The sequence below is a fragment of the Prunus avium genome, chromosome 3 (assembly GCF_965620075.1).
Source record: "Prunus avium chromosome 3, drPruAviu1.hap1.1, whole genome shotgun sequence".
NCBI lineage: Eukaryota > Viridiplantae > Streptophyta > Magnoliopsida > Rosales > Rosaceae > Prunus > Prunus avium.
In genome coordinates this window covers 5,123,061-5,135,162 of record NC_142286.1, presented here as the reverse complement: position 1 = coordinate 5,135,162, position 12,102 = coordinate 5,123,061, and the positions used below count along the sequence as shown (strand labels likewise).

Genomic DNA, 12,102 nt, shown 5'->3' with positions numbered 1-12,102 from the left:
GTTTTTCTAATTGATTTCTTTTTGAAAAACTGCTTTTGAAATATGAATCTGCATCTAGCTATTTAAATCATTCTCTCATTTAGATCTAGGTCAGATTCAAGACTGATTTCTTCAAGAGTATGGTTTCTTGAAGAAATTGGTCATTCTCCCTTGAATCCAAAGTTTGGTTTCGGCTTGAGTTGGAGCTTGCAAGCTAGTGCCATGGGATGAACGAGCTGGAGAAGGAGCTGCCATTGCCATGAAGAACTGAGCTTCAAGCTTTGCTAAGTTGGAGAAGAAGATTGCACAAAGGAGGTATAGCTCATCTTCCTAAATAGATCTAGGTTTTGCTTGAGCTTGCTTGTATTCCTTTGTAAGAATCTTTTTCTACTTAGTGGATTGCCTAGTCGGTTGATGACTCCCAGTTTTTCCCAATGGTGGGTTTCTGGGTAAACAAAATCTATTTTGCATATCTGTAAATTTTTCTGGGTTTGTGTTCTTGGTGTTTGACTAGTCATCTATATCTGCTGTTTGCTGTTTACTTGATATTGATGACTTCACACACTTTCACCATAGTTGTTGCTAGCACAGGGGATGCCTAGATTGACGGGTCCTTCTGAGTGCCTAAGTTGTCACTAGTAATCTTCTAGGGCTGCAGGTACCTTGTGGCATGCTCTGTGTGTTCTTTTGATTGTGGTGTTGTTGTGTCTTGTTTGTTTAGTTAAATTTACCCCTCGTCACCTAAGTATCAATTTCACCTTGATACACTTGTGAACACTCTCTCACACTTGATGTTTCCCTCCTTGGGGTCTAGACTCTCAAGACCCAACTCAGCTCCTATCTTGAACTGATTGCCCTCTCTCTCTTCCTCCCTTGGTGAGTTTTGTTGGAAAATTGGCTCGCATAAGGTATACGTGGCTTAGAGAAAGCGACCGGTCGCTAGACATTGGAGACCGGTCATTTTCAAGCAGATTAGAGGTCTGGAGCGAAAACCAACGAGCGACCGGTCGCCAGCTTCAGACGACCGGTCGTTGAAGAATCTTCAAGAATGCGACCAGTCGAAAGCAACCAGCAACCGGTCGCTTGAGACTCTGCTGAAATGCGACCGGTCGCCAGCAACATGCGACCGGTCGCTTCTGACGTGTTGTTTCATTTTCCAAGGCATTTTTCAACTCTTTTGTCGTGTGCTATCGCTTTCTACCCACTTGCAAGGTCAGTTTAAGTCATTTCAGACTTAAATAAAAGGTGGCAAGTTGCTGGGAAGCAAAGAGAGCAAATTAAGGAAGGATGTTGGCTTGTTTCAAGGAGTACCTACACTATTGTTCTAGATAAGATGGCTGAACCTGTAGCTATCATCGTCTAGCCCTTTTGTCTGCCCAAGATGTGGTCTATGTCAGGAAAACAAGGGCAGAATGTGGGAGAAAGAGAGGAGTCTCTTCTCAAGTCCAAAGCCATGTGTATTTAGTGGGAAGAGGAAGCAGACAGCCAAAGTGAGAGAGTGAAAGTTGCTGGAAACTAGTGAGTCAAGTAGAAGAGAGAGTTCTCAAGTGTATCAAGGTGTTGAGCAAAGGGTGAGAGAGAAATAGATTGTGAGGGTAGTGTTCTAAGGGGGTTTCTGTGTAAACCAAAGTTGCAACCTATCTTCATTAGTGAAATTTCTCAAGGGGATCACCAAAGAGGATGTAGGCAAATTGCTGAAACTCTATAAACACTTGTGTCATTTGTGCTTGGTTAATCTTCTGTGTGTGTGTGTAAGACTCATCCATCATTGAGTTTGTCCAAAGTCCACCAACAACAAGGTCTAAAGGGGAGTGAGTTGATTCTAATTCACAACAAGTGGTATCAGAGCTGTGTTGGCAGCTGTGCTAGTTCTTCTTTTGGAGTGCTAGTGTGTTGAAGATGGCAAGTGACAAAGAAGTTGAGAATGGTGGCAGCTCACAGCAACTGAAGCAACCACAGGCAACAAGCATGAAGGTGGAGTTAAAGCCTTTCACAGGCAAGGAGAACTTCACACTTTGGCAACGAAGGATGAAGTCAGCTCTTACACAACAAAATCTCCATGTTGTGTTGGTTGGCAAGGAGAAGAAGCCAACAAACATGACAGATGATGAATGGGGTGTACTTGACGAGTTAGCTAGAGGAGCCATCGAAAACTACCTCTCCGATGAGGTGCTCATCAACGTGATCAATTTTTAGAAGAATCAAGAACATCAATTAGGCATCTCAAAACCTCAGGAATGAAGATGAAGAACTATTTATATGTTTATTCCAAGATCCGATAACAAATAATGGGAAAAGATTTTAGATATCTTATACTTTTGACAACTTGATCTTATGCTCTGTGTGCAGAAGTGAGAGTTGCATAGTAAGAGACTATATTACTTAAAAAATGGGTTTATCATTGATTTCAAATTACAATTCCATACATTACCTTAATTTTAATATTACAAAACCAAGCAGATGTAAATGTACGTAATTGAACTCCTAGTGCAAATCAGCTGACTTACCTCCCCAACATTAAAGATAAATCTTTGCTTGTGAAACAATAGCAACACCCGAGGAGATGTATCAAGATAGTAACTGCAACCAGTAGAAGCATGGCCAACCAGAAATGATGGTGATGGTCTTCATTTTTCTAGAAGTGGTTTTTTTTTCCTGTCTTTTTTTGTTTGGTAAATAATGAAATAATACTATTTCTTCTAATATAATTAATCCTATTTGAGTCAACTCCTTTATGTATAATATATACATATATATAGTTATTCTCTAACATCCGGACGTCCGTACGATAATAACGTATGGATGCCATTGTAAATGGTGAGAAAATGAGGGAGGGGTAGTAGAAAATACGTGGCATCTGCACGGTAATAACATCCATAAGTTGTGCTTTTGAATTGAAAGCAAAGATACTCAAAAGAGTCGAAAACTCTTAGGGCGTACTTAATACTGAAGTCAACACTAAACAATAGTATATATATACATACTACTTCAATCAAAGAAGGACAAAAAAATACTACTTCAATCACCCTACCCGATGGAAAAGAGATATATACTAAAAAGTGTTTCCCTCTTTTCCCCTAGGTAGACTGATTGAAGTAGTATTTTTTGTCCTTCCTTGATTAAGTGTGTGAGCGTGCCACTATGAAGCCACAATTTAGTCAAATGATTGTTCGGTCAAGCACAGACCTCTTCGTCGAAAGGGCATCCATGATTCCATTCGCATTGTCAAAGAAAGTGTTCACATTTGAAATCATTTCACTCACTTGTCTGGAATAACTTCATTCACCTTTGGAATCACTTCATTCACCATGGGGATGGTCTCATGGGTGCTTGAAATGATTCCATTAAACTTCTTAATAGTTTAACACGAAGGGCCGAAAGCTTTATAAGTGTACTATAACTTATAACTTGCTCCAAAAAAAAAAAAAAAATGGAACTTTTGACCCGAATAGAGTGAAAGAACCTATATCTAACTTTAATCAAACGATTTGGCTTGAAGGAAATGTTAATCAATGATGCGTCCGAGATCTAACTTTAATCAATCAAATGATTGTATGGTCGGCTTTTTCCAAGAAAAAGTTTGAAGTTTGTAGTATAAAATATATATTTATAATTTTGGAGGTAATGTCAATACGTCCTAGCCATAAAGAACGTGAGAAATAAAAAGTCTTAGACCTTAGATTAATGGTTTGAACATAAAATCCTAAAAATACCAAACCCCAGATTAATGGATTAATTAAAATCATGGTTTAGATAGTAAGATTAATTTCAATCTCTTATTAAATTGCTAAGGTTTGGTGCTTGAGCCAAAAAAACATCATGTTCTCAATTAAATTGAGTAACGAGCAAAAAAAATAAAAAATTGTTGTCCTTTTTTGGCTAGCCGTAAATAACTTACATAGCCCCCTTAGTAACCATTTGGCATTGCTTATTTGGGGTGATAAGTGATTTTTTAAAAAATTTGGGAAGCCCAGCCCGTTTGGTAAACTACGAGAAAATTACTTATTGTTAAAAATTGTTGTGAGAGAAAGCTATAAGGAAAAGCAGCTAATGAGGTGCTTTCATTTTCGGATTATGCGGGAATCAGTTTTGAAGAGGCGCTAGGTTTAATGAGTATGCGGGAATCATTTTATAATCATGCGAGAATTAGTACCAACAACACTTTTAACAAAAAATTTACCAAACACCAAACTGCTTTTTCTCACAGTTGATTTCTCTCACAGCAAATCTGACAACGATTATTTTCACAGCACAGCAATGCCAAACTGAGTATCTATTTTGTAATTTGTATTTGTCTTACAATTTAGACGACCATTGTCTGATTAGTGTAATGTATTATGGCTATCTATCTAAGAGTACACTTGCATAATATTGCATTTGTTCTTACCACACTTGCATTCTTTGTCACTATGACCTCTTGCGCTAATCCCTCACTACTTGATGTTGGTGCAACAATGGCCAAAGTCGGTATGTCATCTCATGACAAATTGCTACCAAAGTGCCCTTCTAAATTCATGGCTTATGGCCTTCTAAATTTTCGGTGTATGAATTGAAGTGCACTGGTGCAGATCTTGACCTCTATAAGCTTAATTACCCTCTTAACCTTATTAACTTACAACGTATGTGGTACCTTATATATATATATAATTTTGTTTTGTTTTTCTCATAGGTTGTTAAACGAACCCTAAAATTAACTGAGTACACCTTATTATCAAACAATTTATTGAATCGCTAATTTACTCTAATATAAAATGACTAAAGAAGATATATTGAATTGTGAAACAAATATAATTTTAATAAATGCCTTGAAAAATCGGAAGTGTAGTTTTGATGTTAGTTTGGCTTTACTCACCATCTCACCATCTCCATCTCCATAAGGCACAAATAGTTCCTTTACTTTGGCTTTGTGTTGGCCATTATAAACTAGTAGTGTGGTTTGATGCTAGTTTTGAGTTGTGTGTTAACTGTAATAAACATGATTTGTTATTTCATACAGTCATGATGAGCTCATACTTAGGAGCTGAGATCACTCAGTATCCGACTATGGTGAGTGACTTTAAATGACACAGTTCTTAGGGCCCATTTGGTAATGTTTTTAGAGAATGTTTTCAAAGAATGAAAACCATAAAACGAATTTGCATTTTCAGGATTCAAGAATGCGTCTGGTAGTTTAATTAGAAAACATATTCAGAAAATAAAAACAATGAAAATGTACTTGGTAGTACAATTTGAGAATAATAATTTGTGAGCTATTTTTTAAGTGTATTTTTGCTAATGTATGTTCTAAAAAAAATTCTAATGTTAAAAATACCTAGAATTATCTTTAATAATAAGTGAAAATGATAAATAAAAAAAGTTGAATTTTGTTGGTTAATTGATAAACTGAATGCATCTAAGAATAATTTTTTATACATACAAATTTTTTTTCCCAAAATAAATACATATTATTGAGTAAAGAACTTCTTGTAGTAGGATATGAGAATAACATAAACAATGAAGTGTCACTTCTCAACTTTTGTTTTTTCATTAATATTTTAATGTTTATTATTAAAAAAAAAACCTAAAGTTATCTGAAATTATGTTTAATTAAAACAAGATTATCAATAAAAAAAAATGTCAGCACACTTTTCCTTCCACTTTCTTCTCGACTTTTCTTCTCCCAACTCACAGACTCCACACCACCCACGTCCCCTCTTTTTTCACTCTTTCATCTCTCTTCATACATCCTCTCCTCCCATGAGTACTGGTGTTGCTTGGGTTTATATAACCCATGTGAAAACAGCCACAAAATCACATTGAAACACATAATTCAAACCACAAAAACTATCACCCTCGATTTGTTCAACTGGTGTGTTGGTCCTTTTTTACCTCAAGTGCTCTTCTTGCCGGACGCGGGGATCAGCTTGCTCGGGAGAGCGTAGAAATTGCTGGACCGACACCAATGCCCCGATTGGATCTTCTTGGCTAGCAGAGAGGGCTCTCTCAATTTTTCAACAAAATTGAAAGTTGAATCAGGTTGACAGGGTCGAGCGAGCACCAGGTTGGGCCTAACTCCTCGATTCCTTATGGCCCTGATCCGGCTATCTACTTCGTAGGCGTGCCACTGTTGGGTATGAGAACAACCCAACAGACCTGGTATGAGGGAGTGTAGTGAGGTGATTTTGCAAGTTTCGTACCCTCTTCTGGACCTCTGTTCAAGCCATTATGCTCCAAGGGGGGTACTGGCCTAGATTAGTTCTTTTCTATGCCTCAATCAAGAGGACTTCAACATTCTCTCATTCGTGTGTGTCAAATATGATAAGTACAAGCAATACCTAATCAAGCAAGGAAAAAGACCAAGTTTGCGGTTAATAAGTACCCTATCTGGGTTTATAAACCTAGTTTGAATTCAAACAGACCTCATATTAGGCTAACAGTAGATTCGGGCCCAATAACATAACCTTTGGGCCTGATCAGCTTAACATTCCTTAAGTCAATACAACCCTTTTCGGGTCGAGACCTTCTTTTGGGTCCGAATAAGCCTAAAAACAGCTTGCAGTGATGCAAAATTTAACTAACATATATTGCATGCACATATAAAAGTTATTAAATGATGACAAGGTAGTTAAAACAAATTATGCAGTTCCTGTTTATCTAGTTTTTCACTTGACAGTAAGAGAAAGACGAGGGTTATATATATATATATATATTTGATTGGTTCAAATTATAAAGAACAGAGCAATGGAAGGCTGGAGATTTCTCTATCTAGTTAGATAAGTACATGAATTCAAACTGATTGTTTTTTAAAAGAAAATCATACCATGAGCATGGCAGAGCAACAAAAAGATAAGCACAGGAGTGGTCAATTGGTTATTTGGAAATCATGCAGGTTGAGTTGAAAAGATCTTGAGTTCTTCAAGTATTTTTCAAGACGTTGCGTCTAGTTTAGAGAGAGAGTTCCCTTTTTCTGTGGCGGAAGCTCTTTATTTATAGGCAATGAGAGAGCTTTAAATGATGATGACTAGGAGAGGATATTTGGCTACTATCCAAAGTCAGCTGTTGGCTTGACGATCTGAGTTGGTTCATAGTATGGATGACGGAACGTTTTTGACAAGAACTGCTAGTTCTTCACGTCAATCTTCTAGCTTTAGTCCTTTGTACTCGAGAATCCGGTAGGCAACTTGGTCCTTTTCTGGTTTTGGTGGCTTTCGTACAGCTCGCTTCCTTATTGGGCGAGAGGGTGGTCAAGTCGTAATAAATGATAACAATCTCTTTCAAACCCTCACGTGGGTCTATGTGTAACGGTTACCGATACTTCTTTTAACTTTAGTGTGACATAAAGCTTGGGCTTTTGTTATTGGGCTCGAGACTTTAAACATATTCCATGTTTGACGGCCCTTTAAGGGAAAAGGGCTTTGAGAAAAGACACATATATTTGGGCTGGGGTTTTTTTTTTAAATATTCTTTTGAATAGTGGACCATTTTTGGTTCGTCAACCAAAATTGGGTATAAACACTGTGGTGAAGGCTGTGGCCTTGGAGTCGGAGTGGGTCTCACAAGAGAAGGCAAAGAGAGAAAGGAAGACACAATGGGGTGTTTGATTTTTGGATCTGGGATTTGAGAAAGGTGAGAATGAAACAGAGCATCATGATGTCTTGTTCCAGCTGAAACTATTTCCCCTGTTTTCACTTCCTTATGAAAATGATGAAAACAGCTAAAAGTTGTTTTCTCGTTTTATGAAGAAAGTTGAGATCATTTTCAATTCTTCGTTTTCCGTGTTTCAAACTTAACAGCACCGAACGCATTTTTGGTTGTTTTCATTCTTGGAAAACAGAAACCGAGTTAGAAAAGGATAACGAACGGGTGTGCTGTTTTATCCTTTCATTACTTGAGACATTTGGTTGGTTAGTTGTGATGTTTTTCAGATTTGTTACCTCTGGTGAAATACGGAAACGCTGAGAGTTTTTTGAACCTTTTATATTGGGATTGACCAATACAACTGTAGAGCAGGTTTGTTCAATAAAAACTATTCATCCACCTTATGTGATAGAGTGTATTAGGATGTGTTAGGGGTATTTTTGGTTGTTAAATATGGTATACTTAGTTAATTTTACATTTTGATTTTTATTTTTTTATATAAAAAGTATACTTAAATTATAGGGTGTTAGTTAATTTTAAAGTTTTTTTAACAATGCCGTTAGGCCCCGTTTGGTTCACGAAACGAATTTGAGGGGAAATCATTTCCCATGTCATTTCCCAAGGGATGGGAAAAGGAAGATTCCATTCCTGCGTTTGGTAATGCTGGGAAAGTAATCGAGAGATATCACTTTATTTCCTTTCCCATGTTTGTTTTGAGTAGGAATGGAAGACAAAGTTTGTATAAATTTTCAATTATACCCATATTAAATCAAATAAAAAAAGAATGCATTTAATGATATATTATCATTCTAAATTGTTAATGGGGACAAAATGGTCATAAAAATGTGTATCTAATGTTGGTTCATTTTCTCGAACTACCCATGAAGAGGGAAAACAAAACCCAAGTTGGGAGGATGGCTTCACTTTCCCCCTACTTTGAGCATGGAGTAGCTTCAGAAATGTAAGGGGTCGACAGGAAGAGCAAGGGAGAGGGGTGGCGCAGGTTTGAGTTGGAGACAGAGGGTTGGAAAATTCTTTAATTTTATTTTAAAAGATTTTTTTAATTTTATTTTAAAAGATAAAAGTTAAGTAAGTCTAGCTATAATAAAGTAATTAATTTCTTTTAAAAATGGACATATGTTGAAATTTGAATGAGATTATCATACGCTGACATGATACTTCCGAACTATTCTATAATTTCTCACGGAGAGTAAAGTTTTCTGAATTCCAAAACAGAAACCATACTAGGCACGTAAATAACAGCGGCAAAACCAATCGCCTTGCCTAGAATAGGAAGACACTGAGATGATGCTTTTGTATGGAGGTTGTAGGAGACTAGAGGTAGATAACCATACTCAGAAACCAAAAGAATCTCATCGCTCTTCCAAAATGCCAAAGGCTTGTGGGTCAAAGTGAGATCAAAAGCATGGTGTTTGGTCCAAGTAGCATTATAATAATTATTGTTCGGCCGATTTCCAAATTCTTCATGCAGGACCCATATTCCAAAGGATTCATCATTGTGTCCCCAACCATGGCATCCAAAGAGAGCAACAGACTTATGATACCACAGCAGAAGTCGTATATTATAAAAAATCGTTGGGCTTAAACCATATACATGCGGCAACAGTATATCGTGAAACACCTCATCCCTCATATCAAACGAAATGATCACATCCCTAACTTCTTCCACCAGCATGTCACCCCAGCCGTCGATCAACTTAGATTGCTCGTGCCCCACCCAGTAACACATCCCTTTTAAGTAGAACTGGAAATCCTCCGGCCAAAGGTTTGTAGTTTCAGTTTCCAGAGAGCCCGTCGCGATCTCTCTCCAAGTATCCGTCCCCAAACTGTACACTACTGGTTTTGGGGTATAAATTATAAGGTCATTTCCACCATCACCATATGTTTCATAGCCCGGATATCCAATGTCAACAACTTTGTAATCATTGGTTTTAGGATCATAGCCAAATCCCAGGGCCCGTGACATGTCACGCATTGATGAACCAATGTCGACATCTAGGTACGGCTCCGGAGGCAGTAGCTTGGGTGCCTCATGAATTGCTGGGTTCCATAACAACACCTCTGCAGCATTAAGTTGGACACAAATGATACCGTCACAGTGGCCTACAATACGAAATGTGTTTTCTTCGCCAATCAGCGGCTGCTTTAGGTTGGTCATGTCCATGTCCTCGAAACTAGAAAGAAACCTAAGCGGATCATTATTATCACAATGACAATTATCAGAATTAGCATTGCAGCAGTAGCAGCAAAAATTAAGGACTGAGAATACAACAGATTTGGTGTCCTGGTCTTCGATACCATGAATGATGTGCTTCCGGGGCTGGGTGATGGGTCGGCTCTCGCATACCACATCATCCACTAATAATCGCCTCAAAAGGACTGTACAAGTGGAGGAGGAGGACAAAATATTATTGTCGGGATCAGAATTGTGTTGCACGTGCTTCATTACAAACTCCGGGCTGCTGATGAGAGCACACCACCATTTAGAGACGCACTTGAACCTCGTCAAAGTTTTTGGAAGCAAACATGATAGAATTTGCAGTAAAATCTCGTTTCCCATTCCCATTTTAAGAGAACACGAAAACGTTTCTGCCATGAGCATGGACATTCATCACACAACACAAACAATTAATATACATATATACATGGTGCGTGAGAAAGAATCATTCTTTCCACGGTTAAGCCAATGATCTAGCTAATCTCATTAATTAGCAACAACTAGCCCAATATTGTCTTTGATCTAAAATATAACCCTAATTTAAGAATAGGATTGAAACGATACCCATTTAGAGTTAGAGACTATACAATTTGATAATGACGAGAAATCTCATACGCATAAAAATTTAAAATAACAATAGATTTTACCTTATGGATATATTAACGATGTTTTTTTTTCCGATGCAGTTAACGAAATTGGGGGAGACAAAGCCCTCGTTGTGTCCTTGGTTTCGCCACAATCACACTTACAAGTTACAATGCATGCAATATTATGCAATTCGTGGTTTTCCTCTTCTTCAAGTTCTGGAGAGGAATTCATAAATAAATAAATAAATAAAATCTCTTGAAAAAAAAATGAATGAGAAAGAGAAATTGGGGGTTTCTTCTGGCCCAAAGATAGCCAGATGGTGTAATATTATACAAAGTAGGAAAATAGTTAACAAAAGTTGCCCAATAACTATTTATATCGCAAGTACAATATATTAAAAACAAATTATGAAAGAACATGTCAATTATATGTTGATATGTCTGTGTACGTTACCGTCATCGAGTACAAAATTCAAAAACCCGATGGAAGTGTTTGATTTTTTTGAGAAATATGTTTTGAGAATTTGAAGAGGTGCAGGTAGTATGATATCTTTTGTTATTTTTGTGCTTTTCTTTTCCTTTTCACACATTAATTTCTGGTAATAAAATGGTGTAATCATTATTATTATTTTTATAAGAACCACATAGTCTAAAGGAAAGGGGGGGGGGGGGGGTGGTATTCAATTAGGATTATAAAGCGTTTAAAAAGATTTTAAAAATCCGGGTGTATTCAATTTGGATTTATACAAACTTTAAAAGAGGTTTTACAAGTCTGGGTGTATTCAATTTTGACTTGTATGAACTTTTAAAAAGTTCATTCAAATATGGGTGTATTCAATTAGGATTATAAAAAAGTTGAATAAAATCTAAGTGTATTCAAAAGGTCATATATTTGGAAGGATTTCATTAAGTGATAAATTTTAGTAGGTTTTAAGGTGAGAGCTATAAATAACAAAGACCATAATAAATCCAACCTACCCCCCAACTATTTCATCAGACGTTTTTCTCTCGCCCTAGCTTTTCTCTCTGCAACAGAAGACGAACAGCCTCCTTACTCCATCTGTGAAGTTACGCTCCCTATTTTTTCTTTGATCAACACCTTGTTGGGTTTTCTTTTTCCATGATTTTTTTCCCTTGATTTTTCTTTATCGTGTTTTTCTTGTTATTAGGGTATAGTTTGGGGTTACATGTTTTACTTGTTATTAGGGTTTAGCTTGGGGTTAGGGTTTATGCTTGTTACTAGGGTATATACTTGTTTTTCTTCTGAAATATCTATATACGACTTTATAAGAATTGTTCATTGAATCATTGGATAGGATAGGATAGGAAATTGAAATATAGTAATTGACAACCTTTCTATAATCGAACAAAAAAAACTGAGACAAATAGAGATAAACAGTAAAAAAAACGAAAAGCCAAAAATTAAAACTTTTAAATTATGTTTTGGAAGCCTAAACGACCTCAAAAGCCCAAAATCCATCATATTTCACAGCAGAAAGGTATCATACGTCCCAATCGGAGCTTGGCCGCCAAATTTGTAAATTCCTACTGCATCCCTTTTCCATTCTTCACTCCAATTCAGCCATTTGTTCTACATCATTCATGTTTGTATTAAGCATAAGATGTGTCTATTAGAATCTATGGTTGTTGATGAGCATTTGATCAACGTTTATAGTTTTG

At 36.9% G+C, this 12,102-nt stretch overlaps 1 protein-coding gene across 1 annotated transcript; it reads right to left on the bottom strand.

The window, feature by feature from the left end:
* Positions 1–8,797: 8,797 nt before the first annotated feature.
* Positions 8,798–10,196, bottom strand: LOC110751686 (F-box/kelch-repeat protein At3g06240-like). The gene has a single exon (XM_088250219.1). It carries the CDS (start codon positions 10,181–10,183, stop codon positions 8,798–8,800), a length of 1,386 nt encoding a protein of 461 aa, XP_088106345.1. The 5' UTR covers positions 10,184–10,196.
* Between the last annotated feature and the right edge of the window lie 1,906 nt (positions 10,197–12,102).

Coding starts and splice junctions, on each gene's coding strand:
- LOC110751686 (XM_088250219.1), bottom strand. CDS start 10,183: ATGGGAATGGGAAACGAGATTTTACTGCAAATTCTATCATGTTTGCTT.